We start from the raw sequence: 26,226 nt of genomic DNA, 5'->3' as shown, positions 1-26,226 counted from the left end.
AAAAACACTGATTATTCCCATCACTTGAGAGGGACAGAAAAGTATCGATGGGCTGGAACTGCTGATGAGAAAAATTAAGTTAGTTCTTGGGAATGAGTTTCACTGCCAGGGAAATGAATGCTGCAGGACAAAAGTCACACAGAGACAATCCAGGGGCCTGCAGAAGGGTCCCTGCTGCACCAGGAGTTTGACAGCTTGGTGGCAAGAGCCCAGGATGGTGGCAGAGCCTCCTGAGCATCCTCTGTGCCCAGGGGAGCTGTGCAGGGAGCCGGGGACCAGGGACTGCAGAGCTCAGGGAGAGCTGGGGCAGAGTGTGCTCCCCTGTCACACCAGCTTGCGGCTGGGGGGCAACCTCAGTGTCTCCTGTGGTGGTGCTTCTGCAAGTTGCCACCTGCTAGAGGGGTAATGCCCCTCTAGGATTCAGGTTTTGTCCCAAATGTTGCTTTTTCCAGCTCCGAAGAGCCATCACTACCCCAGCATTAAGGAAACCTTGTGATTCACCGCTGCTGAAAATCACCGCTTTGGGAAAAAGCTGTGGATGAGGGCTCTGAGCTGAGCTTGTGCTGGAATGGGCATGGATTTGGGAAGAGGAGAGATATTCCCTATACTGTTCATAAAGCCAAAACCAGCTGAAACCCCAGGACAGCTCCTGAAAAACAGAGCAGGCAACAAACTCACATCACCTGTAAAATGCCCTGGGGGCCGTGTGGGATCAAACAGGGGGTGCTGAGGGTTTGCCTTGGCTTTGTCCCTGCCCTGGGGATGGGGAGGGGGATTCTTTTCCTGTGCCAGCACTGGGCGTGAAGCCCTCCGGTCCAAATTAGCATCCCCTGGCTCCGTGATGGGTGACACAGCTCTGTAAGGGGGTGACAGGGTTCTGTAAGGGGTGATCCGGGTACAGAGGGGGTGACCCCACTGTGCAGGGTGTCTGGGCTATAGAGAGGGTGGCCCGGCTCTGTAGGGGGGTGGTCCGGGTCTGTAGCAGGATGACCCCTGTCTCTTTGGGGCTAACCCAGCTCTGGGGTGATTCCCCCATCTCCCAGCACCGCTCTGCCCCTCCTGGGTGCCCAGCACATCCCTGCATGCCCGGGCTGGGACCCTGCGGCTGCACCCTGGTTTGGGAATGGGAAGCGGTCCCACACCCCGGGATGGGAATGGGGAGGGGTCTTGCATCCCGGATTGGGAAAGGGGAGCAGCCCTTCATCCTGGGCTGCAAATGGGGAACGACCCCACACCCCGGGAAGGGAAAGGGGAGCAGCCCTGCACCCAGAGCTGGGAATGGGGAGCAGCCCCGCACCCCGGGCTGGGAAAGGGGAGCAGCCCTTCATCCTGGGCTGCAAATGGGGAACGACCCCACACCCCGGGAAGGGAAAGGGGAGCAGCCCCGCATCCCGGTTTGGGAATGGGGAGCGGCCCCGCACCCCGGTTTGGGAATGGGGAGCAAGCCCCGCAGCCCGGTTCGTTAATTGGGAGCGGTCCCGCAGCCCGGTTCGTTAATGGGGAGCAGCTCCGCATCCAGGGTTGGGAATGGGGAGCAGCCCCGCACCCCGGATTGGGAATGGGGAGCAGCCCCGCACCCCGGTTCGTTAATGGGGAGCGGTCCCGCAGCCCGGTTCGTTAATGGGGAGCGGTCCCGCACCCCGGGCTGCGGGCGGGGCCGGCGCTGCCCGTGCGGGGCGCTGCGGGCTCGGCCCCGCTCCCGGCCCGTCATTGGCGGCCCCGCGGCGCTGGGAGCGGGCGGGGAGGCGGGAGCGGCCCCCGCAGAGCCGCCGGCCCGGCCATGTGCCGACAGGGGCGGCTGCTGCCGGCTGCCTGCTCCGCGCCCGCCGCTGCCGCCCGCCTCCTCAGCCTCCTTGCTTATTTTTAATATATATCTATATATTGATCGTTATTTCATTTTTTAGAATTTTTTTTAAAAAAACCGTTTATTTTGGTATTGATGCTCTCCGAGAGGGAGACTTCGGGAGACGCGGTCCTCACCTGAGCGAGCCGGCCCCATTCCCCCGTGTGAAGGTAAGCGGAGAGGGAGAAGGCACCGGCGCGGGGGCTCCGCGGGACCCCCCCGGCTCTGCCGGGCCCCTTCTCCCCGTCTCTCCCAGCGCTGGGGTCTCTCGCGGTGTTTTTTCCCTGTTTGCTTCGCTCCCGCCCCCGCCGCCCGCTCCCCGGTGCATCCGAAACTGCCGGGGGTCGCTGCTCCGGGGAACCGGCAGCGAGCCCCGCATCCCGGGGATGCCCGCAAGGCACAGGATAGCCCCGCTGCTGGGGGAGGGTTGGGAAGGGATCTGGAGGGGGAGACGGTGAGGAGGGACATGGAGAACTGCGCGGCACCCGCTGCCCCAGAGCCTGCCCGGGGGGACCGGGCAAGTCCGGCCACCCCGGACGTGCGTGGGAAATCCTGGGCTGCTCCAGGCTCGGCTTTCCCTCATCCTGCAGCATCCTCGGCTCCACAGCCTGTGAGGGATGGCATAAAAGCACCTTCAGGGATGGAGTGGGAAAGCTGCCTCCATCCCATGGCTCTCCGGGGTGTGCAGGTCGTGTCCTTCTCTGCCCCAGGGACACCTCGGTGCCCTTTGCACACTCAGTGTGGGGCTGGAGCCGGCCTCTCTTCATTGTCTGGACACCTGAGCCATGTGATTCACTTTGTTTCCATCTCATGTGCTGGCCCCAAAGGACGTCAGAATCCCCCAATGAGTTTGTAGGACACCCCAGTCCTGGGTTAGGTAGGAAACCATCCCATCAGCTCCCACTCAGCACAGCGGTGATGGAGAGGGATCCAGGGTGGAATGCGAGGAAGGTGATGGCTCAGTCACCTGTGGGTTGTTTTTGTCACTCTGCATCCAGCAGCCATCAAGGTCTGTGCTCTCAGAGCCACATGGATGCTGCTGAGCACATTAAAGGTAGCCTGAGGGCTCAGGGGGGCTGTGGGAGGGAGAGAGAAATCCCCCAAGGGAAGATGGCTTTTCATTTCCCCATATCGACCGCTTTCAGACAGGATTATTTATATTTGACACAACAGATCACCAAACTTGGGAGGCAGTGGGGGTGTGCTCATACTCATTAAGGTAGACAGTTCTCTGGCAGAATAAATTCAAGGTAAGAGAAGACGGCACTTTGAGGTTCAACAGATTGTCTTCCAGCCTGAAACGAGCAGCGAAATCAGCATAAAACCTAGAAGGGAAAACTCTGCACTTCAGTCTGTCATGATGTATGGGTGTCATTTTTGGGAACCTGGCGGGTTATCCCGATTTTTAGAGTGCAGATGGTGCTCCTGGGTGACTTCATTTGAGCAAAAGTACCCAGTGGGATGGGATTTTTAGTCATCACATCTTGTCTTCACTGAGGAAGCATCTAAATTACAGTGCTGTGAGGGAAAGCATGAATTGTGCATGAAGTGAGTGCCTCAACTATCCCACACCTGTGCTGAGGCTCCTGCCCCACTGCAACGCCTTGTGAATAACTGGAGTTGTTTGCAGTCTCTGTGGTTGATTTTCTCCTTGCCTGAAACAGGCAGAAAGGTGCTTTAGGGGCTGTCAGTTGGTGAAAAGAGATTTTAAACACCTTAAAGACTGTGCAGCTGTAATTAGAAGTGTAACCTCCTTCTTCTGCATGTCAGGATTTCTGCGCAGAGTGATGACAGGACCTCTTAAGGAATGGTGCTGGTGCTCAGGAGAGATAAAGAACTTCAACAAAATCCCCTGCAAAGCTACTGATGTTGATTTATCACCCCGCAGTACATTGGTTCTCGTTCAGAAGGGATGTGGGGATTTGAAGGGAAGGAAGGAAGCAGCATTTGTTCCTTTCTGGTTTATTGCCAGCGGGCACAGGTTACAAACACAGGCAGCTCTGAAATACCTGTGCCCACCTGGGCACAACGAGTGGCAGAACATCCCCAGTGCTGTGGCTCCTGGTCGTGTCCTCGCTGTGCTCCAGCAGAGCCTGGTACAGGGTCTGGCTGTCACATCTCCTGACCCTTTTCCACTGAATCTCTGGCAGTCCCTGAACCCTCGTGGAGGTGACACGAGAGCCAAGCCTGAGCCCTTTTCTCCATGGGTAAGGGACAGACTCACTGCCCATGGTTGATTGACCCAAGCCTTTCTAAATGTTTCCCACCCTGACCCTACAGCCATTCCTCAGCACCCCTTTAGGGTCTTTAAAAGTTCTGCTGGGTGCCAGATTCAAAGAGATAAAGGTGCTCAGCTCCCTCGGGCACTTCTGTGCAGCCCAGAGAGCTTTGCTGCGTGCTCCCAGCCTGGCACAGTCTGTGCCACTGACCTCTGGCGTGTCAGGATGTGTCCTCAGCGCCCAGCACGTGGGGCAAGGAGGGCTTTTGCAGCTGGCCAGGCTCCAAGGGATTTGCCTGACTCAGACTTTTCCCTCTGGCTGCGCAGTGCTGGTGGAAGAAGCAGGGCTGGCTGCTCCCTTGTCACTCGGGCTGTTCCCGTACCTGGCTGTGGTGTTGTCATGGATATGGAGAAGGACATGGCCAGGAAAGAGGTGCTGCATGCTGGCAGGGCTCCTGCAGCCACGGCTGGTGATGCAGCTTGTGACTTTGAAGAGGTGCAGGGAAGGATGGAGCAGCTGTTGGGGTTGAACTTGAACTCATTCCTCATTTAAATTGTGTTTTCTCCCTGGTCATTGGGTGTTATCTCCTTCTCTCCTTGTGATCTCTTACAGTAGGATGGGTTCCCCCTTTTCCTGAGCAAACAGCCTTTTTCCCAGCAGTGCAGACGGGCAGAGGGGTGACAGACAGGTGGGTGGTGGACTCTGACCCTCTCCAGACCTTTCAGCCACGTTCAGCTCACAGCCAGCACCAACCCAGACAGGCCTGGGACCTCAGGAACCTGCTAGAGCAGCCCTGGCCAGAGGGCAGCTGGAAAGGTTGGGGAACAAAATTAAAGATCAGAATACTATTTTGAAATATCCCTGCACCTCTTTGTCCCTGGGGAGGTTAATGACAGCCTTGACCCATTAGCAGCATTCAGACCAGCAGCAGGAGGAGCAGGCTCCATGCAGATGTGATTCTCAGGGTGTCAGAGGCATCACTGAGGGGGGACAAGACTGGATTTAGCCCAGAACCACCACAGTGATGATTTCACCCCATCCTGTGTGTCCAAGAGTACAGATTTCTCTCTGGAGCTGAGCGTCAGCAGGGACAGTGTTGGGTCCAGCACCTCCCTCAGCGTGAGCTCCCCTTGGCAGGACAGGGAGTGGAGAAGGACACGAGCCAGGGGCTGGTGAGTCCTGTCACCCTCTCACTTCAGACAGAGTTGTCTCCTGCTCAGAGCTGACATTTTACTCCACTCCCAACAATGGCACAAGAGGGCAGCTCAGCCGCTGCTGACCATCTCCCTTCTCCCCCATCTCCCTCCCGCAGGACAAAAGCCACCTGCAGCCACCCACAAGGATGTTGTGAGCCTGCTGAGCTTCTCTGGACAGCAGCACTGATGTTTTCCTGGGCTGGAAGCTGGAAAACACGTGCCATTGAGCTGAAGGAGGGAGGGAGGGATGCAGCTCCTACACGGGGCTGAGTGGAAGGTACACATGGTTCTGCTGCCCTGGGAAATAACTCTCTGCTCCACAGCTTTTATCAAGGAGATGGAAACTTGTCATATTCTTCTTGCAACCATATCTGACATTATCCAAGCAATTTGCCTTTGGTGTGTTTCCAGAAATAGTTAGGCCTACGGTAGGCAGGGGTGACATCTGGATGCATTACTGTTGAGTTCAGAAACATTCAGTAAACAAGACAGGATCTATTGTTTAAAGGTTATTTCAAAAGGCTCCCAGCGACTTCTCTGGCCGTGCAGTGGGGAAAGCTTTAATGGCACTGTGGTAATTGCCTTTTCTGAAGGACTTTTTGCCAAAAACCCAAAAGTAAGGCTCAGCCTGTCCCAGCCAGGTGAGGGACCTGATCCAAGCTGAAAATGTGAGGGGGTTTGCTCTTTGCTTCAGTGCTGGTGGGATCAAAGCTGGGAAATGGCTGAAGGAAGAGCAGGCTGGGGGGCACAGATGGGGGATGCAGGGGAGCTCACCAACAGTTCAACAATAAAAAAGGTCTCAGATCAGCATAATAGGGCAGCAGGATTCACATCAGCAGGGAGGGCGAGAGAAAGAGCCCTCCCCGAGGCACTGAGGGGAAAATAAATGTCATTAGGCATGGATAAAGCAGCTGCCTCTGAGCACCTGAGCCGAGGGCGGGAGGCTCTGCAGGGAGAGGGGGCTGGGGGGCCTCAGCAGGAGCCACTTGGAGCCCACGCCTCTATTCAGCCTGTCCCAGCACACTGAATTAATCTCTGTTAAAAACAGAAAAGTGAATTCCTGGCAGGAGCCAGGGGCCAGCTGTCCTCCCCTCCCCTGGCCCAGGTGACAGGGATGCTGCTCACGTGGAGGGAGGGATGAGCTGTGGCTCTGCTGTCACTCACACGGGAGGAGGACTGGATTTAGGCCAGAACCACCACAGTGATGGTTTTACCCCATCCTGTGTGTGCAAGAGTACAGATTTCTCTCTGGAGCTGAGCGAGGGGCTCACACAGGAGGAGGCACTGCTGCCTGCCCCCCTCAACCCCGGGGCAGGCAGAATTCATGCTCGCTGATGATTTCCTGCCCCTCAGAGGGGAAATCATGCCGTGGGCTCACACCTCTTCCCGTTTCAGCAGTGTTTTTCTCCGAGGGGCAGTGGGGTGAGTGAGTTGCACTCAGTGGAGCAGGGGTGAGCAGGGGGCTCTGCCTGCAGCAGGACCATGCTGTGCCACCACCTCCAGCCCTCCTCTGCCTCTCCTGGTGCTGCTGTGAGGCTGACTGCAGGGTCTCAGTGCTGGGGGAGCCCTCGGGAGCTGCTCAGACCCCTCACACCCAGCCTGCTGCCCGTGCCTCCCTTTTCCCTTCTGCTCACCCACTGCTGCTCCAGCCCTGCCCTCCTGCTCCACAGCCCCATCCTCTTCCTCCTCCCTTGCCAAGATAACAATCACAAAATCCTTAGGTGGTGAGTTGACCACGGGAAACTGCCTGAAAACAGGCTTTGGTGGGAAAAAAAAAAGCAGTTTTTTCCCCTTTGAATTGCTACAGAAGTCCAGCTTAGGCTCTGCCAAGGTTGAGCTGGTTGGCCTCTCCTGGGGAGGGGATAAAGGAGATGATCTTGCTCAGCAGGGGATGGAGCCCTGGGCACAACCAGCTTTAGGTCTGGCTCTGAGGGGCTGTGGCTTTGCTCTAGGTACGAGCTCATCTGAGCTGCAGAAGCTCATAAGCTCATTACACTGGGGGAGTTGCAAGTGCTGAGCAGGCCACACAGCTGGGATTTCCTCCCCTTCCTTCCCATCTCAGCAAACCAGCAGCAAAAATCCTGGATGGTTGTGTTTTTTTCCAGTCTTCCCATCTCAGCAAACCAGCAGCAAAAGTCCTGGGTGGTTGCATTTTATTCCAGTGCAGAGCTGGTCCCTGGAGCACGATGGTGGCCTCTTGTAGCACTGCCTTGTCCCCACAGAGCTGGCACCAGGCAAAGCCTGCTCCCCTCTTTATTCACAGAGTGTTTGGCATTAAAGGGGGAAATCCGTCAGTATAAATGCCAGAAAAGTGGCTGAGACAAACCCCCAGACTGCTGGGTGATGGGGCTGCTTTGAAATCCCCTGGGGATCCCCTCAGCCCTGTGATGGATTCCTCCTCTCCCCAGCTGGGTTCCCTTCAGCTGAACGGGATCAAAACGCCTCGAGGCTCAAAGCCTCACCGATCACAGCGCAGGGATGTGGACTTTGTTGTCAAAGATGCCACAGAGGCTCAGTTGGGGCTGGAATTCGCTGAGAAGCCGCGGGAGCGTGCCGGGAGCGAGGGGGATTTCACAGGGAAGCGTCAGACGAGTCCCCGGAGCGGCTGCAAAAATCACAGTTCAGCTGAAGCATCACTCACAGGCACGGCTTCCTGCGAGAAAAACAACTTACCTACACAGAGCTTGGCTCGTTTCTCTTCCAAATATTCCTCCTTCGCTTCCCTCTGGGGTGTTTGGGCTTCTCTGCCTGGGAGATGCTGTGGTATTTCCGAGGTGACCGGCAGGGACAGTGCGCTCCTGGCACAGAGCTCCTGCTTGAAACCCGCGTCTGCTTCTGGTGTGGGCAGAGGGTGCTGCTCGGGCTTTGCCATTTACAGCTGCATTCCCTGCTCTCCCTGCATTTGGGGTTTGCATCTGCATTCCCTGCTCTCCCTGCATTTGGGGTTTGCATCTATATTCCCCACTCTCCCTAGCTGAATTTTGGGGTTTGCATCTGCATTTGGGGTTTGCATCTGCATTCCCTGCTCTTCCTGCCTGCATTTGGGGTTTACATCTGGTTTCCCTGCTCTCCCCCCCTGAATTTGGGGTTTGTATCTGCATTCCCTACTCTCCCTGCTTGTATTTGGGGTTTGCATCTGGATTCCCTAGGCTCCCTCCCTGACTTTGGGTTTAGATCCATCATGGATCTTCCTGCCTGGGCTTTGGCGAACCATTAACTCCCTCCTTTACCTGCATTTGGGGTTTGCATCAGGATTCCCAGCTTTCCCTGCCTGCATTTGGGGTTTGCACTTGGGTTCCCTGCCCTCCCTGCCTGCATTTGGGGTTTGCATCAGGATTCCCTGCTCTCCCTGCCTGCATTTGGGTTTAGATCCATCCTGGATCTTCCTGCCTGAGCTTTGGCAAAACATTAACTCTCTCCTTTACCTGCATTTGAGGTTGACATCTGCATTCCCTGCCCTCCCTGCCTGCATTTGGGGTTTGCATCTGGATTCCCCACTCTCCCTGGCTGAATTTGGGGTTTGCATGTGGATTCCCTGCTATTCCTGCCTGAATTTGGGGTTTGCACCTGCATTCCCTGCTCTCCCAGGCTGCATTTGGGGTTAGATCCATCATGGATCTTCCTGCCTGGGCTTTGGCAAACCATTAACTCCCTCCTTTATCTGCATTTGGGGTTTGCATCTGGATTTCCTGCTCTCCCTGCCTGCATTTGGGGTTTGCACCTGGATTCCCAGCTCTTCCTACCTGAATTTGGGTTTAAATCCATCATGGATCTTCCTGCCTGGGCTTTGGCAAACCATTAACTCCCTCCCTTACCTGCTGCCTGCCTTCTCACGAGGTGCCAGGGTGTGCAGGGACGGAGAGCTCCTGCACCACCCCTGCCAGCAGCGATGCTCCTCCTGCCACTCTGCTTAACACAACGTGGAGTGACAGGGAAAACTGAGCTTTCCTCTAGACAGAAGGCATTTTGTGGCAATCCAAGCCGTTTTCTGGGAGGAACTGGAGGTGTCCCAGCTGTGGGAGGGTGGCTGAGGAGATGCACGGCCTCGCTGCTGGGGATCTCTGCCCAAATTGTCCAGCAGTGCAAGCAGGGATTTGCAGGGATGCAGGCTCTCCTGGGGAAGGGGAAGGAGCTGTCTCGGTCTGATTGGTGCTGCCTGCTGGGAAGCTAAGCCCTGGGAAGATTAGTGGTGGGATCTGGGGGAAAATAGCTCTGCTGAGAGAGTGGGAGTGGAGTTGGGAGGGGAAGGATAATGAGCGCTGATTTGCGTTTGTTGTTAGGAAAATTTAGTGGGTTTATTGTTATGTTACACAAAGGAGCAACTGGGGTAATAATTCCGACTTATGGCTGTCCCATGGGCTTCTTGTGTGGCTTTTTCCTTGTGCAAACAGTGACAGGCACCAAGCTACCACTGCCTGTGGCTGCAGCTAAGCCAGGAGAGCAGAGCCAGCCCCACTTCCACATCCAAATGCATAAAAATGCTTGAATGGAGTTTCTCAAAGCCCTCCAGGTGATGTGTCCCATCCAGCTCTGACCAAAAGCCATTTTCTGAGTGAGTGTGACAGAGTTAAGGTCCACCCAGAGCAGGGAATGTGCTCCTGGCTGGGGGTTGGACTTGGTGACCTTTGAAGGTCCCAAACTGGAACCAGGGTGCCCAGAGCAGCTGTGGCTGCCCCTGGATCCCTGGAAGGGCCCAAGGCCAGGTTGAACAGGGCTTGGAGCAGCCTGGGATGGTGGGAGATGTCCCTGCCCATGTCAGGAGATGGACTGAGAAGGGTTTTCAAATCCCTCCCAACCCAGACCAGTCTGGGATTCTGTGATCCCTGTGACCAGCACTGGATGTGACATCCCATGGGCAGGCCCAGCCCCCTGAGATAAAGACAAGCACAATGAATATTAGACAGTTCCAGATGATTTTTTTCTGATTTGCAACACTTCAGCTTTGCTGTTTTCTCGAGAGTTATTCCTGATTCTCACAGAAGCTCGTGGGAGCAGATTCAGCCCACAGAAAGTGGAGTTTTCTTAGTTGCACCTATTTTCCCTTGTGTTTCTGGCACCACATTTTTGTTTATGTTGTATTTTCAAAGAAAACAATGCAGGTTACAGAAAACACAAAACAGTGGCACCAGTTTCTGAGAAAACAAGCACTGATCTTACCTGATTTCTGGATACCATTATAAATCCTACATATTGTTAAATGTTCAGATTGGGAGGCAAGGGGTTAGTCTGTAAAACACTGTCTGGCTTGATGGGTAGTAAATATAAAGTGTGAAGATTGCTGGGCTGTGGCAGAACTGTTGACTGCAGAGGATTAGAGTTGCTCAGCCCCAGGGATGCATAAAACTGGAACATGCTCCTGCTGCTGCTGGAGTTTTGCTGGAAAAGAGAAGGGTCCCAAAAATTAATACAGGTTTTCCAGGACCTGAAATGAAAAGGGTTTTGTTTGATTGGGCTGTTAACACCACCTTGTAACCCAAATATCACAGGCTGGTGGAGTTCCATGGTAATCCCAATTAAACCAAGCAGAAGCAGCACTGAAGCACCCTGGGCTCCCAGCAGAAATTCCTGGGCTCCCACATGCTCCATTCTCTGCTCTGTCAAGCCCAGGAGCAGTGGCAGCCAGGTTGGAAGGTGTTTTTTATCCATGCCATCAGCAGTGAATGCATTCCTGATTCCCAGAGGAGATTTCTGGCCTGTTGGACTTTCCTAAGGGGCATCTCAGGGGCTCTTCTGTGCCCAGGGGCACTCCCAGGCACTGGGCAGGGAAGATGTTCACATTTTTACAGCTCTGGGTTTGTCAGACTCAGACTTCAGCTCTCTCTCTGGTTCACAGGCAGGATGGTAATGAAGGGCTCCATGGGAGAGGTGGTGCCTGCAGAGCTCAGAAAATCAGTGAAGGTTTGGCTGATTTGGCTCTAGGCTCTCAGTCCATCCCAACTCAGCTCAGAAAATCAGTGAAGGTTTTGCTGATTTGGTTCTGGGCTCCCAGTCCATCCCAGCCCAGCTCAGCTCAGAAAATCAGTGAAGGTTTGGCTGATTTGGGTCTGGACTCCTAATCTATCCCAGCACAGCTCAGAAAACTAATGAAGTTTGGCTGATTTGGTTCTGGGCTTCCAGTCCATCCCAGCTCAGCTCAGAAAATCAGTGAAGGTTTGGCTGATTTGAGCTCCCAGTCCAGCACGTGAACTGTGTTATTTAGCAGAGAACACTCCTGCTTCCCAAGGAGTTCCAACAATTGTGCTGAGGCAAAGCCAGCTCACGGTGCCAGGGAGGAAAGCTGGAATCCAGCTGGGATTTTGGGGTGCTGGGTGAGCCTCCTCCTGCTTCCCAGGATGGATGGAAGTATTTCATGGCCCTGACCCCTCCCAGGGCTGCTGGGGGTGCCTTCAGCCAGGCTCAGGGTGGGATTCAGAGCACTGCTCTGAGGTTTGGCTTTCTGACAGGAGCCCCCTGGCATTTTCTGCTCCTTTGAGGCGCTGCCAGTCAGCCAAGCAAGGCAAGGAGGAGCTGCAGCCTGCTCAGGATGCTCCAGCACCGAGCAGAACCTTCTGGTCACACCCATCCTCCCTCGCCTGCCTCAGTTTCCCACATTTCAGTGCCTGTGGCAGCACTTCCCTGGCTGGGCACAGCAAGGAGGTGGCAGATGAGGAGCAGCAGCCCCTGCCTCGCTCTCCAGGGCCTCTCCAGCACCAAGGAGTCATTTCAAAGGCAGGGCTGGTGTCGTCCCCGTGCTGACGAGAGGCAAGAAGATCCCTGACACGTGTTCTGCTCTCAGAAAGATGCTGTCCCTGGGAACAGTCAATATCTCAAACATTTGATCCTGGCACTTCCCAGCCCACGTGGGCTTGAGCAGAGCAATTCGTGTGAAGGTTTTTCTCAGTTTCTTTATTCTTCTAATGAGGGTTTTCAGCTGAGCTGTGTGAGTTCCTTTATGTTTTCCACTCTTTCACTTATGATTTTGTTGTTGTGGGTTTGTCGTGGTTTTTTGGTTTTTTTTTTTCCTCTGAGTTAAATCTTTCCCTCTCTCATCTCCCAGGAAAAGCTGTAACAAAATTAAGGTGAGGAAAAAAGGGAAAATTTACTGGAACTGGTTCATGGTAAGTTGCCAAGAATCTGAAAATTACCCTCTCAGACGGTCTGTATTAATTCCCTGATGCAGCAATGATAAATCCTTATTAAAGAGGATAACATAAGGAGATTTTACTGCTTATAGAAAAACTCCAGGGTGCAAACAGTGAGGAAGCCCATCTCCCTCTTGTCCACAATCCCTGGAAGTGTCCAAGGGGAGGTTGGACAGGGCTTGGAGCAACCTGGGATAGGAAAAGGTGAAGGGGTGGAATGAGATGAAATTTAAGGTCTCTCTGACCCAAACTAGTCTGGAATCCTGTGATTTTGTGGTCACTTTTCAGATGCACATGTGGCAGTGCTGACACCAGCCCCGAGGGGGTGACATTACCTGGAACAAAGGCCATGGCAAGCCCCCTGTCCCAGGTGCTGTGGGCACTGGCTCTGCCCTGGCAGCAGCCCTAAACCTCTGCACTTCCCTCGGTGCTTCCCTGAGGTCCAGCCCTGGGAGCAGCAGGCAGACAGGAATTTTAAAGCAGCAGTTTTTGTCCTCTGCCCGTGTGGAGCAGCCTGAAGGCTCCTCTCACTGTGTGATGAGTGAGGGGCTCCTGCCCCCCCAGCACCAGGGCAGGAAACGTGTGCCAAACTCCAGTCCTTAGCATTTATGTGTTATTTCCAAGATCCCCGAGCTCCCCCTCTCTTCTCCTCTTCTTTATTCATGCACCACGCTGCCTTGCTGGGCTGGAGTGGGAAAAAACACTCTGCTTGTGCCTCATTACAGGGCTTGAGCCAGAGCCTCCACCAGAGCCGTGTGAAGCTGTAGCTATGGAAACTCCCAACCCTTTCTTCTGGTGGTTTTTTTGGGGTTTTTTTTTTTGAGAGCAGCGACGTATCTCTGTTTGGAGATCCCAGGCAGGGCTGGCTGCAGCACCCAGGGAGTCCCCGGGTGTCACACAGCAGCAGCAGGAGCTGGAAGCACAGAGCTGCCAGTGTTCCCAGGGCACAGGAGGGGGACTGAGGAGGAAAAATGGGTTACATGGGGAGCCAGAGCCCAGGACAGCTCAGGGGTGCTGATGGAGATGTCACCAGCTGCCAGACAGCCACCCACAGCTGGCAGGGGTGGGCAGGGACACAGGGGTGCTGCAAGGGCAGTGTCTGAGCAGAAATGGGGTGAGCACAGCCCTGGGGGATGCAGGTGGGAATTTGGGATCTCTGAGGCATCTCTAGGAGGATCCATCTGCTGTGGATGAGGCTGGGAATTTGTGAGGAGCACTCTCCCAACAGGGCACAGCAGAGAGCCAAGTGACCTCTGCTCATAAAATATGACAGAGGGATGTGCTGCTGGCTGGGTGGAGGGCGCCCCTGAAGCTCCCAGGCTGCTGCATTTCATTTTAAAAGAGCTCCCTGGTTCCCAGCCTGGATCTGTGCCTCCCGAGCAAAGGGAAGCAGGATGTGCAGCTTTGATCTGCTGAGGATCTTCCCATTGCACAGAGATGTGCTCACAGCCCTTGGAAGTGCAGAGCTGTTGGATTTGCTGCTGGCTGGACATGCCCTTCCTCGCCACTGATCCCTGGCTCAGCTGGGGATCCATGGCTCCTTCAGCTCCTGGGACATCTGTGGGGTCACCGGGTCAGGAGTGGGGCTCACCCTTCCCAAACCCTGCTCTGGGGCTGCCTGCAGCATGGACCTGCCCCTCACCCTGTGCCTGGCCAGGTGGAAACCACCTCATCTGGAAATGGGCTGCAATTTGATGGGTTTCGGGCAATTTGGCTTCAAAAACAGAGCTGTGACCAACCTCCCTGTCTGAAAAAGGGGTGTTGGAGTAGCAGCAGTTTTCCTGTGAGGTATGGGCACTGCCAGAGCCAGAGAGCCAGAGCTCCTGGGGTGGACTGAGGTTCTGGGATGAACCAGAGCTGCTGGGATGAGCCAGGTTTCCTGGGATGAGCCAGAGGTGCTGGGATGGACCAGAGGAGCTGGAATGAGTCAGGTTTCCTGGGATGAGCCAGGGCTGTGTCCCAGCTGTGCAGGGAGGCTGAAGGTGCAGCTGGGGCAGTGTGGCCAGCAGGACTCTGTGTGGCTTTGGGCCTGCCTGAAGCAGAAGCCAAAAGGTGCAAACAGGAGCTCTGAAGCATTCAGGGCTTCCACTAGCACAGGCCTGGATGGCAGCAGAGGCACCTCAGCCCATGGTTTCCCATAGGGATGGCTCTCCATGCAGAGGCTGTGGCATGTGCAGAGCCACAAATCCCGGGAGCTAATGCAGCCACAGGGACATCTTCTGCTTCTGCGTGGCCATCAGAGGGTACCAGCACCTTGCTGTCCCTCTGTGCAGTGTCCCTGGCCTGTAAATCCTTGTTCCCAGGCTGGTTGTGGATGGCAGTGCTGCTCCCATCCCAGTGCTGATGCCCCCAGGAGCAGAGGCAGCTCCAGCTCCCAGCCAGGGCTGTCACCAGCTGAGATCTCACCTGGTGACTCTGTGTGAGTGTTTGCCATCCTCGTGGCCCAGCAGCCCTGCCTGAGCCATGAAACCCCGTTCTGGAGGCATTTCCTGGGAGATGGGGCAGCAGGAGTGCTGGAGTGAGCCATTGGGGACAGCAGCAGCTCCCACAGAGCTCTTTGAGCTCCTGGTGCTCAGCGTGAGGAGAGTTCAAAACCCGTGTGAATGGAGCAATTCTGGAGCCACTCTTTCAGAAGAACAAATTCCTTTTTTTTCCCCACTTTTGGTGCATTGGTTCAGCAGCTCTTTCTGACAATTAAGGCTTTTTGATGTCTCTGACTGTGCCTTTCTGGGGGACTGCAGTGAGCTCTGCTGTGAGATGGTGGATGCAGCAGGGAAAAGTCCTCATCAGGAGTGAGGTTTATATTTGGCTCTCAGTGAGCTTTTCAGGTTGGCCAAGGAACATTTCCAGCCTGCAGGATGCCCAGAAGAGCCTGGGCTGGGCAGTGTGTGCTCCCCACTCCCTGACCTTTCCCCCTCAGCAGCGATTGCAGCACCTTATCCCAGTCTGCTAATTCCCAAACCTGCTCTGTCTAGTGTTTAATATCTCCAGCTGCTTAAGCCATACTCAAGAGGTGATTAAATGATGCAGGGTGGAAAGACAGCACATCTTTATATTTTTTCTTCTTTTTTTTTTTCCTTTTTTTTTTTTAAGGAGTTTAGACTGCTTATGTGGGTTTGGGATTATGACCTGCTTCCCTGATGGATGGAAATAATTCCTGGTGCTTAAGCAGAGTGGGATTGCTTGGGCAGTGAAAGGTGGGACTGGGGAGGATAAAAGCCTCTGGAGTGGTTTGGGAGCAGTTCTGAGATCACAGCAGAGCCTGGCTGGCTGTCAGACCTGGGGGCGAGTCCATCACTGCTGCACCAGCTCCTGGGGCCTGGTTTTTGGATTTACTGTCCTGGACTGATGCCACTGTAGGGTTGGCGTGCAGGGGTGCACTGGTGGGCATCCCCCTGTATTGGTAAAATCCAATACCCCTGGATGTCTCCAGCAGCCCTGCCATTGTCACCAGCACCTCTCTCGATGTCACCAGCATTCCTCTCTCGATGTCACCAGCATTCCTCTCTCGATGTCACCAGAATTTCTCTCTCGATGCCACCAGCATTCCTCTCTCGATGCCACCAGCATTCCTCTCTCGATGCCACCAGCATTCCTGTCATGTCACCAGCATTCTTCTCTCGATGCCACCACCATTCCTCTCTTGATGTCACCAGCATTCCTCTCTCGATGTCACCATCATTCCTCTCTTGATGTCACCAGCATTCCTCTCTTGATGTCACCAGCATTCCTCTCTCGATGCCACCAGCATTCCTCTCTTGATGTCACCAGCCTTCCTCTCTCGATGTCACCAGCATTTCTCTTGATGTCACCAGCCTTCCTCTCTCGATGTCACCAGCATTTCTCTTGATGTCACCAGCCTTCCTCTCTCGATGTCACCAGCATTTCTCTTGATGTCACCAGCCTTCCTCTCTTGATGTCACCAGCATTCCTCTCGATGCCACCAGCGCCCCGTGGGTGCTTTCAGGATGGGGCCGTTCATTTCCACAGAGGGGCAGAGCAGGGTGGGCACTCCATCAGTGCAGGAATGTCCACAGTCACCTTCCCCAGTCACTGTGGGATGAGGCCAGCAGCACTTTCAGGTGGCGGTGGGGACATCCTGAGGGGGCATCCCCAAGGGCAGCATCCAGGTGATTCAGCGATTCCCCAGCCCTGCCAGCAGCACGGCCTCTCCCCGCGGAGCATCTGCACTCGTTGAAATTCCTGCCGCCGTGCTTAGTAAGCCTTCACGGCACTTTGATGAGCTGTGCAAATATTGTTTCTGTGAGGCGTGATTTGCTTGTGCTCGGTGCCATTAGTGCCTCATTAGTGCCGAGCACACATTGCCGCGATGGGCAACCCCTGCATCCAAGGAAACCTTCTGAAGAGTCGGGAAACTCAGACTGAGAGCTAATCTCCGCTGTAAAAACTGCTGCGAGAGCATCCCTGACGCTGCCGTGAACTTCTTTTTTTTTTTTTTTACTTCAGGAAACCCCACAGTTTGCAGCGGCTCTTGCTGTAGGATGGATCTCTGGATCAGCCTGAGCTTCCCCTGCTGGGTTTTGCTGTCACGCAGCAATGCAGCCTGGCTGCTCTGGCAGGTTGTGGGGGTCACACCTGATCACCTTTAAAGGTCTCTTCAACCCAAAATTCCGTTCTGTGTCAAGGACAGCTGCAGAGGTGCATATACAGTGTGTCCCTGCTATTTGGAAAAAGCTTATACAGCAAGGAGTTGTTGGACTGACATGTGATATTTAACAAAATACTTTTCATTATAAATTTTAGGCGGTTAATTATCTGTAATACCATTTATATGTGGTTATATTAAATTATAATGGGAGCAGGCAGAAGGAGCAGCTCAGTGTGACCCATTCCCCACCCCAGCACTGCTCTGGGAGCACTGGGGGAGATTTTCTGGCTGCAAGGGGCTGAGCTGAGAATGGGCAGAAAGGAGAGGAACAATCCCTGGTCCCTCCAGCCCTCTGGAGGAGTTTATTGCATGAGGGATACATCCCTAAATCCCCCAGGGCTCATCTGTGTGATCCTGATGTCCCTCCAGCCTTGGAGGCACTGGCAGGGCACTCAGACCTTTCCTGAGCAGGTGTTGTCCTGCCCTCAGCCATCCCCAGTGTCCCTGAGCCCTGCCCAAGCCTGGGATCCTGTTCTGCAGAGCCGAGCACTATTCCAGCAGGGTCCTGCCTGATAAATAATTCATCAGGCACCAGGGAGAATTTCTCTTCCCAACGTGTGGTTTCTGCTCTGGACATCAGTGGGAGCTGAAGCACCAGGGGCTGTGCCAGCTGCAGGAGGGCTGGGGGACTCTCTCAGGAGTCTGGGCTGTGGGTTATCCCTGTGACAGTGACCTCTGTACTTGGGTTTATGTCTCTAAGGCCACCAGAAGGGGACAGGTGGATGTGGAATGTTCTGTTCTCTGTTGTGTTTGCTGTTAAAAGCCCATGACAGCATTACAGGCATCTCCCAGCTGGTGGAGCCCTCTCTGATGTGCCACAGGCTCACAGGATTCCTTCTGATTCCAGGGATCATCAATAGTGGTGCCTTTGAGGGTGGGGAAAGCCCTCCTGAGTGCAGGAGCTGCTCTGCCAAGGGCAGTGTCTGAGCAGAGAGGGGATGAGCACAGCCCTGGGGGATGCTGGTTGGAATTTGGGACTGCTGGGATCTCTGAGGCATCTCCAGCACCCAGGAGGACCCATGTGCTGTGGATGAGGCTGGGAATTTGTCAGGAGCATTGTCCCAACAGGGCACAGCAGAGAGCCAAGTGCCCTCTGCTCATAAAATATTCAAAACCCCCTTGGAGTGCCTGGGTTACCCATGGGGACAGCCCTGCTGCTGGGCTGGGCAAGCAGGGGATGGTGACATGTGTCTCGTTGTGTGAGGAGTGCCCAGGCGGCCTTGCCAAAGCCAGGGGTCTGCAGTGACCCAGCCCACCCACAGCCCGGCCTGGCTGTGTGAATCCTGCAGCAACATCGGCCCCCAGGCCAGGAATGCTGCCCTCAGGAGGGGACAGGCAGCACGCAGGACTGATGCAGGCCCTCTGGTTAAAGTGTTTTTCATCTGGAAAGCCACGTTCCCGCCTGTGTTTCTGGCAGCTGCCCTGTCCTGGCTCTGGTGATGCAAAGTCTCCTGCTGGCACCTTGCCCGGCCGTTCCCAGAGCCCAGCTCTCACTCATTGACTGGGTAGGATTACAGGAGCTGGGGAAATGCACCAGGAAGGCTGGATTTGCCACCAAACTGCTGCTGGCTCCTGGTTTATTTGCTGCTTTCCCACCTCCCAGGCTAGTGGCAGTTCCTTCACACCAAAGCTCTCTGGTGTTTGCCTTTGGGCAGAGCTGTGGCACTTATGGAGCTCCAGGGTGAACACAGAGGAGTGTAAGCCAGGCTTATCCTGAATTTACAGCATCAAGGGCTCGGATCCAGTCTGCTCTGCTCTGGACAGTTTATTGCAGTGGGATTTCTTGTTCTGGTTCAAGATCCTTGATGCTGCCTGCACCCAATTTGGGGACAGAAAGCAGCAAGGCCCAGTGGCTTAGGGCAGCGGCATTTGGGACAGCCAGCACCCCTCACATTTTTCCCTGGCATCATGCTGAGCTCTTTTCCTTCCTTCTGAGGCAGGGCCTGACCAGCAGTGTCAGTGTCAGGCTTGGTGGCAGCTGGATGAGCTGGGAAGTGGCTGCATTGCCCAGCCAGGGCAGGACCTGCAGCACACAGGGTCACACTCACCTGCCCCCCACACAGCTGCTCAACGCCCAATTTCCACACAGAACTCCAACCTCCCCAGCCTCCTCACCCCCCCATTGAGCTCCTTCCCTTGCCAATGAGCTGGTCCTCCCCAGCAGCCCAGAGGAGGGTCAGCCAGGGCTGTGCTGGGGTCAGTCCCCCCTCAGAGGCCCTTCCAGGGTGCTGCAGGACACCCACGCACTCGGTGCACAGCTTGTCCAAGCACAGAGCAGAGCCAGGGATGTGCAGAGCAGAGCCAGGGATGTGCAGAGCAGAGCAGAGCCAGGACAGGCAGCCTGGTGTCACTCCAGGACACGGCGCTGGCCTCCCCTGCTCCCTGACGAGGGTGGGATTGGGTGTTTTCCTTTTTTTCCTCCCTTCTCTTCTCCATCTTGGCTGTTTGGGAGCACAGGGCAGAGCTGAGCCCTGCTCCCCTGCACAGACTGTGGGCCAGGGGCAGGGTCTCACGCTGAGGTTAGAGCTGGGTGTCCCTGGAGCAGAGGGTGTTTTTATGTTTGTCCCTGTGTATTCACCAGGGCTCTCAGCTCCCTGTAGATCCCTGGAGCAGGGGGTGTTTTTATGTTTTTCTCTGTGTTCACCAGGGTGGTTCTCAGCTCCCTGTAGTTCCTTGGTCCAGGGGGTGTTTTTGTGCTTGTTCCTGTGTGTTCACCAGGGCTCTCAGTTCCCTGGGGTGTTTCTGTGCCTGTCCCTGTGTGTTCACCACAGCTCTCACCTCCTGCCTCCTCCAGTGCTGGGCCCGGGCAGGATCCATCCTGCCAGCACTCTGACTGTGTTGCCAGCTGGCATTTTGTACCCAGCCTGGCTGTTTTGTCTGAGTCTCCAGCTCCTGGAGACAGGTGAATGAATTCCCACTTTTCTGGTGAACAGAGGGCTGTGCTGCCTCTGGCTCCAGGGCTGCTGGGGGATGCAGTGGCAGTGCAGAGGGACAAGCTTTGGGATACAGCTCTTGGCATGTAAGGCACGATCTCCTTGTGCAGGCCCAGCTTCAGCAGCACCAGCATTGCCCTTCTTTAACCACTTGCCATGGCAGCACTTCCAGCTGCTGCAAAACTCTTTGGAGGAGTGACTTTGTTGCCCTGCAGATGGGAGTTGGGGTGGGATGGGACAGCTGAAAGCCTCATTTATTGAATTGCCCAGAAGATAATTCTTAATCCCTGCAAACCCTACAAGTTGGCTTAACTGGGTGCTCAGAGGAACCTCGGAGCAGTTTCCTTTTCCATCCCCATTTCCTTCCCCCCCAAGCTTCACCAGGCAGGATCAGGCCAGTCCACAGGAGCCTCTGGACCTGGAGCTCAGCTTTTCAGAGCCGGGTATTTGCTGGAGCCTTGGTTGGGGCTGAGCTCAGCCCCCCCAGCTGCTCTGCAGCCTTCCTCCCACGCAGCCCTCCCCAGAGGCAGCACGGGGCCAGGCGCAGCTGTGAGCAGCCTCTCCCCACACTGGGCACCCGTGCTGGTCCTGGGGCCGTGTTCAAGGTGCTGGGGAGGTGGAAAGAGGATGATTCCTCATCCCAACCCTTCCTCTCCCGTTCACTGTTGTTCAGGAGAAGCTTCTCCCAGCCCCTGGGTTGGGCAGCTCCTCATGGCAGTGCCCAGGGGAAGACAGGAGAAAAGGGTGAGGCAGGTCTGGCCCTTAGTGAATGGTTCAACCTCAAAATCCACATCCTCAGCCATGGCAGGGACATGCAAAGGCAGGCAGGTGGCACAGGGCTGTGTCTAAAACCAAACAGCTCCTGCAGGACCTGCGTCTGGGAACTGTGGTTTTGCTTTGTAGCAGCACAACCTGTCCTTTTCACTCTGAGAAAGGAGAAGTTTTGCATCAAGCCCTGCGTGCTCCCAGTAACCCCAGGGCCACCATCACCCCATGGCACTGGGGACCACCTTCCTACAGCAAAGGGCAGCTGGGCTGGAGGCAAACAGCCTCTGTGGATGGAGTTACACCCCCCTGCAGCCCCTTGCTGCTGCCTGCCAGGGATGGATGATGTGCTGGGGGCTGAGTTTGGATGGGTTCAGGCATCCTTGGGAGCTGGAGGGCTCCTAAAGCTGGAGGAAGGAGCTGAGCTCTCCCAGGACTGAGTCTCCCTGCCTGTGCTCCTCAGAGCAGGGCTCCTGCATACCTTCTCAGAGACCACAGCAGAGCTGCAAAGCACTTCCTTTTACCAGGATATTTATTGCTAAATATATGAATCTGGGAGCCTGTGGAGCGTGAAATTAGGAACAAATGTAAAAAGGAGGTCTAGACAGGAATTGTTCAGCTTATGGGCCTCCACATGCTCTGCTTTCCTCCCCCTTTGCACGCTGGAGGGTTTAAAGCTTCCAGGTATGCAGCTTTAATCAGAGAAGTATGTTTGGGGAGGGGAGAAGGGAGAAATGCAAATGGTCCAGCTCCGGAGGGAGCAGTGGCTGCGATGCCACGTCTGGACAGGAACCATGGAAATTGGCTCAGTGCAGCCCTGGCTTGTGCCCCGGGGCTTTAATTAATGGGTGGAAAAGGCAGAGAGCCCTCCCTGGCAGAGCTCTGCCTGCCACCTCCCATCTCGGGCCGGCAGGGAGATGCTGATGCTCTGTGATGGGCGCAGCTCCTATCCCTGAGAGCCTGCAGGGTTGAGTGGCCACCCCAGAGCCAGGCTCTTGCCCCAGCCCTGCCCCCCCTGCCTTTGGCTCTGGGGCAGCATGGGGACTGCAAATGGGAGCAGCAAAGTGCCCAGGGATGGGCATTTCCAGCTGGCACCTGGCCCAGCCAGGCGCCTCCATCCCTCTTTAAACAGCAGCCAAAGTTTCTAAATCACTGATGCATCGTTTGCAAACCCTCCCCATGGTGTGCTGCTCCCCCTGAGCCTCCTCAGAGCGTTTTCCCCGAGGAATGAGGGCAGGATTTGGCCCAGCTCTTGCCCCAGGGCCGTGGGGTGTGAGAAGGGTGTGAGGAGCCGTGAAGCCATCGGGATAAATTCCCTTCCCTCCTCCCGAGCTGCTCAGCAGCAACATAAAACGTGATGCTGCTTTATCCATTCAGCACTCACCCAACTTTAGCAGGACATTAAGTGCCTGAAAATATGGCACAGGTTTGTTTGCTTTGGAAGCAGGTTAAATCCCTGACAGATACAGTTGCTTTTCCTCGGGTGCTGAAGTAATTTGGGGCTGGGGTGGCTGGTTTTTGCTTTAACCTGATAGCACGAGCTGGGAGCCAGCTTTGTTAAAGCACTTGGAGAGTAGGTGGTCAGGGTAGGATTTCTCCCTTAATTTATGTCTCTCCTGCTGTTCCCAGCCCGAACTAAAATGTTGCTGGAGCTTTATTTGTGCCAGTTTTAGTGCCAGTGTGTCCTAGCTGCTGGCAGGTGTGTGAGCAGGCAGGTACCCCGTCTCCCCAGCATCCTTCCTGGGGCACAAAGCTGTGTCTGATCCTGGGCTGGGGAGGAGCTCGAGGCCTCCCGTGAGCATTCAGGGCAGGGATGCTGAGAGCAAACCCCTGCTGGTGTTGCAGGGCTCGTGCTGTGCATGATACACAACATCTGCCCTCTGGGAGAGCCCAGCAGGGACAGGGGGACAGGGACAGGGGGACAGGGACTTTCTGCTGCTCCCTGTGCTGTGCCAGCTCCCAAGGGGCGTTCCAGGGAGAGAAGAGTGCTGGTGGTACCCCAAAATGCAAGCTGAGCCACAGCATCTCTGTGATGTGCACTGACAGCTCACCTGGGGCTGCCAAACATCATCCTGGGGTGCCCCCAGAGCCCCCCAACACTGTGGGTGAAGTGGAGGATCCTGGTGCCTCAGGCAGGTCCTGCTCTCAGGGAGGGCAGCACCCAGCTCCCTGCAGTCATTAAAGGCTCACTTAGCAGGTGGGGTTATTCCAAATTCAAATACCACATTGTTTTCATGGGGAAAATGGATTAGAGGCTCAGAGAAAAATGAGTGCAGATCAGAAATCCTCATTGCAGGGCTCCTTCTCCCATCACTGCAGCCTTCTGCCACCAGGTAGGAGCTGGGAGAGTGCCCTTGGTGCCTGGTGTTATTTCCCTTGGCTTCCCCTCCTGAGGGCAGAACGGACAGATGTGACCCCAGAGCTGCTTCTCACTCACTGCATGAAGTTTTTTTAACCCTTACACCTGCAAGGTGGCATTTGTGGTGACTCCCTGGTGACTTCCCACAGCTGCCCTGTGGATTCCGATTCTGCCCTTCAGAGCCCTCCTGCTTTTCAGCCCGCTTCAGAAGGGGGTAGGCAGAGAGTTTGGGGCTCTGCAGCCCACCCCCTCACCCCGTGCACTCCATTTTGCAGGCTGTTAATGGAGAAGAGGGCGGATGACAGCCGGGACCGTGGTCATCACAGGTGGAATATTAGCGACTGTCATTTTACTCTGTATCATCGCCGTCCTCTGCTACTGTAGGCTCCAGGTAAGGCCCGGGGGTGCCTCAGCGGGGAGGGCTGCTGGCCTGGCAGCTCTGGGGGTGCCAGCTGAGCCCCTTCCCGTTTCAGTACTACTGCTGCAAGAAGGATGAATCCGAGGAGGACGAGGAGGAGCCCGACTTCGCCGTGCACTCGCACATCCCTCCGCTGCACTGCAACCGCAACGTAGTGCTGACCAACGGCCCCTCGCTCTACTCCTCATCCCCCTTCGCCAAAAAACCAGCCCAGAGCCGGCCCAGCTGCCCCAGCTGCGCTCCCTACGAGCCCCCAACCTCCTTCCTCCAAGAGCCCCCCACCTCCTTCCTCCAAGAGCCCCCCACATCCTTCCTCCAGGAGCCCACCACCTCCTTCCTCCAAGAACCCACCACCTCCTTCCTCCAAGAACCCACCACCTCCTTCCTCCAAGAACCCACCACATCCTTCCTCCAAGAACCCACCACCTCCTTCCTCCAGGAGCCCACCACCTCCTTCCTGCAGGAGCCCCCCACCTTCTTCCTGCAGGAGCCCCCCGAGGAGCTGCACAACGGGGGGGACAGGGTGAGCTACAAGACGGTGAGCCAGGAGGACCTGGCGCTGCCCGTGTCCAACCTGCAGGCGCTCAACCCCAACCGGCTCTCGGCCATGCGGGAGGCGTTCTCCCGCAGCCGCAGCATCAGCACCGATGTCTGAGCTGCCGCCGGCCCGCCCAGCCCCAGGGGCATTGGACAGCGGGGAGGACTGGCTGCAGTTCGTGGAGGAGTTTTGAATAGGGAAAAAAAAAAAAAAAGCCAACAACAACAAAAAGAAGTGAATGTATTTTGATGGGTAATTTGTATTTTGTGGTGTAAAGGGGGAGCAGAGCAAACTCAAGTGAGGAGTTAGGGGGTGCAGCTGGAACGGGAGGTTTACCACTGCTGTGTTGCTTGGTTTTTTTTCCTTTTATAAAGAGGATTTTGATACTGAGCATCCTTTTCTATGGAGGAGCTGCCCCTCCTTGCCACTGGGCCGGGGGTGATGAGCGAATGATGGGGCTCATGGGGGGCTGAAAACGGCTCGTGCTGCAGGTCAGCAGCAGCTGCTGGCGTGACCTGGGGGCCCCAGGGTACCCCAAAGTGTCCTCCGGCCCAGCAAGGCTGTCACTGCCCACCCTTCTGCCAGCCTGTGCTGCAGCCATGGGGGTGGCTGCGGGTGTGAGCCCTGCAGCATTCCCAGCCCATCCCACTGCTCCAGGCAGGCACAGTCCCAGGTGCCAGGCACAATCCCCTCAGGGTTAGGATGATGGCTAGGTCTGTCCCTGGAGCCCCCCAGAGTGGCTCATGGAGCCCCTGAAGGAGCTGGCCTGGGCGTGTAAAAGCTCTGTGTTACTCAGCGATGGAAATAACACACAGCACACCTTGGGATGGAGGAGTATCCCTGTGGATAATCAGCATCCCTGCTCCAAGTGGTGCCACACACAGCTCCTGGCTGAGGGCCCCGTGGCACAGGGGTCACCGTGTGGGTGCCCACCCCTTGCATGCACATTTTTACACACATTTATTTGTTTGGGAGAGGTTTTTTAAACAAAAATAAAAGGAAAAAAAAGACACTTTCTGCCCCATCCAGGACAGTGTCAAAACAGTTTTAAATTTAAACAAAACCCGCAATTTGCATTTTCCACTGAGCCATTTGCCATGGCTGGGCAGCCTGGCTGTGGCACCAGCTCTGTCCCACGCTGGATGCAGCAGGGACAGCCCTGGGGGAGCAGCAGGCACAGAGCTGGTCCCAGATGTGCTGCAAAGGAGCCCCTGGGCTTACTCAGAGATTTGGGAGAGGAATTGCAGCACTGAGGGGGTTCCTCCTGCTCTGGTTTCTCCCGGCTGTCTCCACTCCTCCCCTCCGACCTCACCACACTCCGTGTGACAGAACTCCCTGTTTCTCCTGGACTGGGCATTATTCAGGTTAAAAGCATCACCTGGGGATGGCAGGTGAGGATGGACTGGCTGCACAGAGACTCAGATGGCCTCAGGGCTGTGCTCCAGGGGGATTTTCCTTTTTCAAGATGTTCTGGGAAGAAGCAGCCGTGCCTGCAGCCCCCGGGGCTCACGGACACTCTTTGGGCTGGGTATTTTACTTTGAACCACGAGGGCTTTTAATTCCACAGGAAACCTTTTGAAGTACAAGTGAGTCTTTGCAAATGAATATCTTTGACTTTCTGGGGGGGTTCTGTTTGGGGTGGGGAGGGCTGGGGTTGCTTTCCTACGTGTTTAATATTCCGGGCTTGGTCCCTGTGGCCCAGCATATCCCAGAGGGATGCAGCCACTCAGGCCTTGCCCCCTTGTACAGTTCTCACTGGGGTTTGTTCCCATGCCTTGGGCCCTTCTCTTCCTGTTTCTCGTGATTTCTCCTACCAGCCTTCCTTTCCTCCTCTTTTTCCCTTGTTTCTTTCCCTTGTAGCTTGGAAATTCAGCACATGGTTGGCTTACACTAACCCTCACCTGGTGATCTGTTGTACAGGACTTTGGGAATCTCAGATTTGGGGAGGGAAAAAGTCAAAAAATTAAAAAAAAAAAAAGAAATAAATTACTTTGACATGGGTTTTGAGGTTTTTGTTTGATTTTTTTTTTTTTTTTTTTTTGCCCCTGCATCTGCAAATTGGGGGTGATGTTTGCAAAGCACTCAGGAGCTCCCTGCTGCCGAGGGAGGGTTGCAGCAGCACTTGGGGTGCACAGAGAAGTTTGGGGGATGCTAAAGAGCCTTTG

At 55.3% G+C, this 26,226-nt stretch overlaps 1 protein-coding gene across 1 annotated transcript; it reads left to right on the top strand.

The window, feature by feature from the left end:
- Positions 1–1,689: 1,689 nt before the first annotated feature.
- On the top strand, positions 1,690–26,061 carry FAM163B (family with sequence similarity 163 member B). Its single transcript, XM_064394124.1, has 3 exons — positions 1,690–2,013; positions 23,381–23,496; positions 23,579–26,061. Exons 2-3 carry the CDS (start codon positions 23,404–23,406, stop codon positions 24,176–24,178), a joined length of 693 nt encoding a protein of 230 aa, XP_064250194.1. The 5' UTR covers positions 1,690–2,013; positions 23,381–23,403; the 3' UTR covers positions 24,179–26,061.
- The last annotated feature ends 165 nt before the right edge of the window (positions 26,062–26,226 follow it).

This window comes from Passer domesticus, chromosome 18 (genome assembly GCF_036417665.1).
Source record: "Passer domesticus isolate bPasDom1 chromosome 18, bPasDom1.hap1, whole genome shotgun sequence".
Lineage (NCBI taxonomy): Eukaryota > Metazoa > Chordata > Aves > Passeriformes > Passeridae > Passer > Passer domesticus.
This window is presented reverse-complemented; position numbering and strand designations above follow the sequence as displayed.

Coding starts and splice junctions, on each gene's coding strand:
- FAM163B (XM_064394124.1), top strand. CDS start 23,404: ATGACAGCCGGGACCGTGGTCATCACAGGTGGAATATTAGCGACTGTC. Junction 23,497..23,578: donor TCTGCTACTGTAGGCTCCAG/GTAAGGCCCGGG, acceptor TTCCCGTTTCAG/TACTACTGCTGCAAGAAGGA.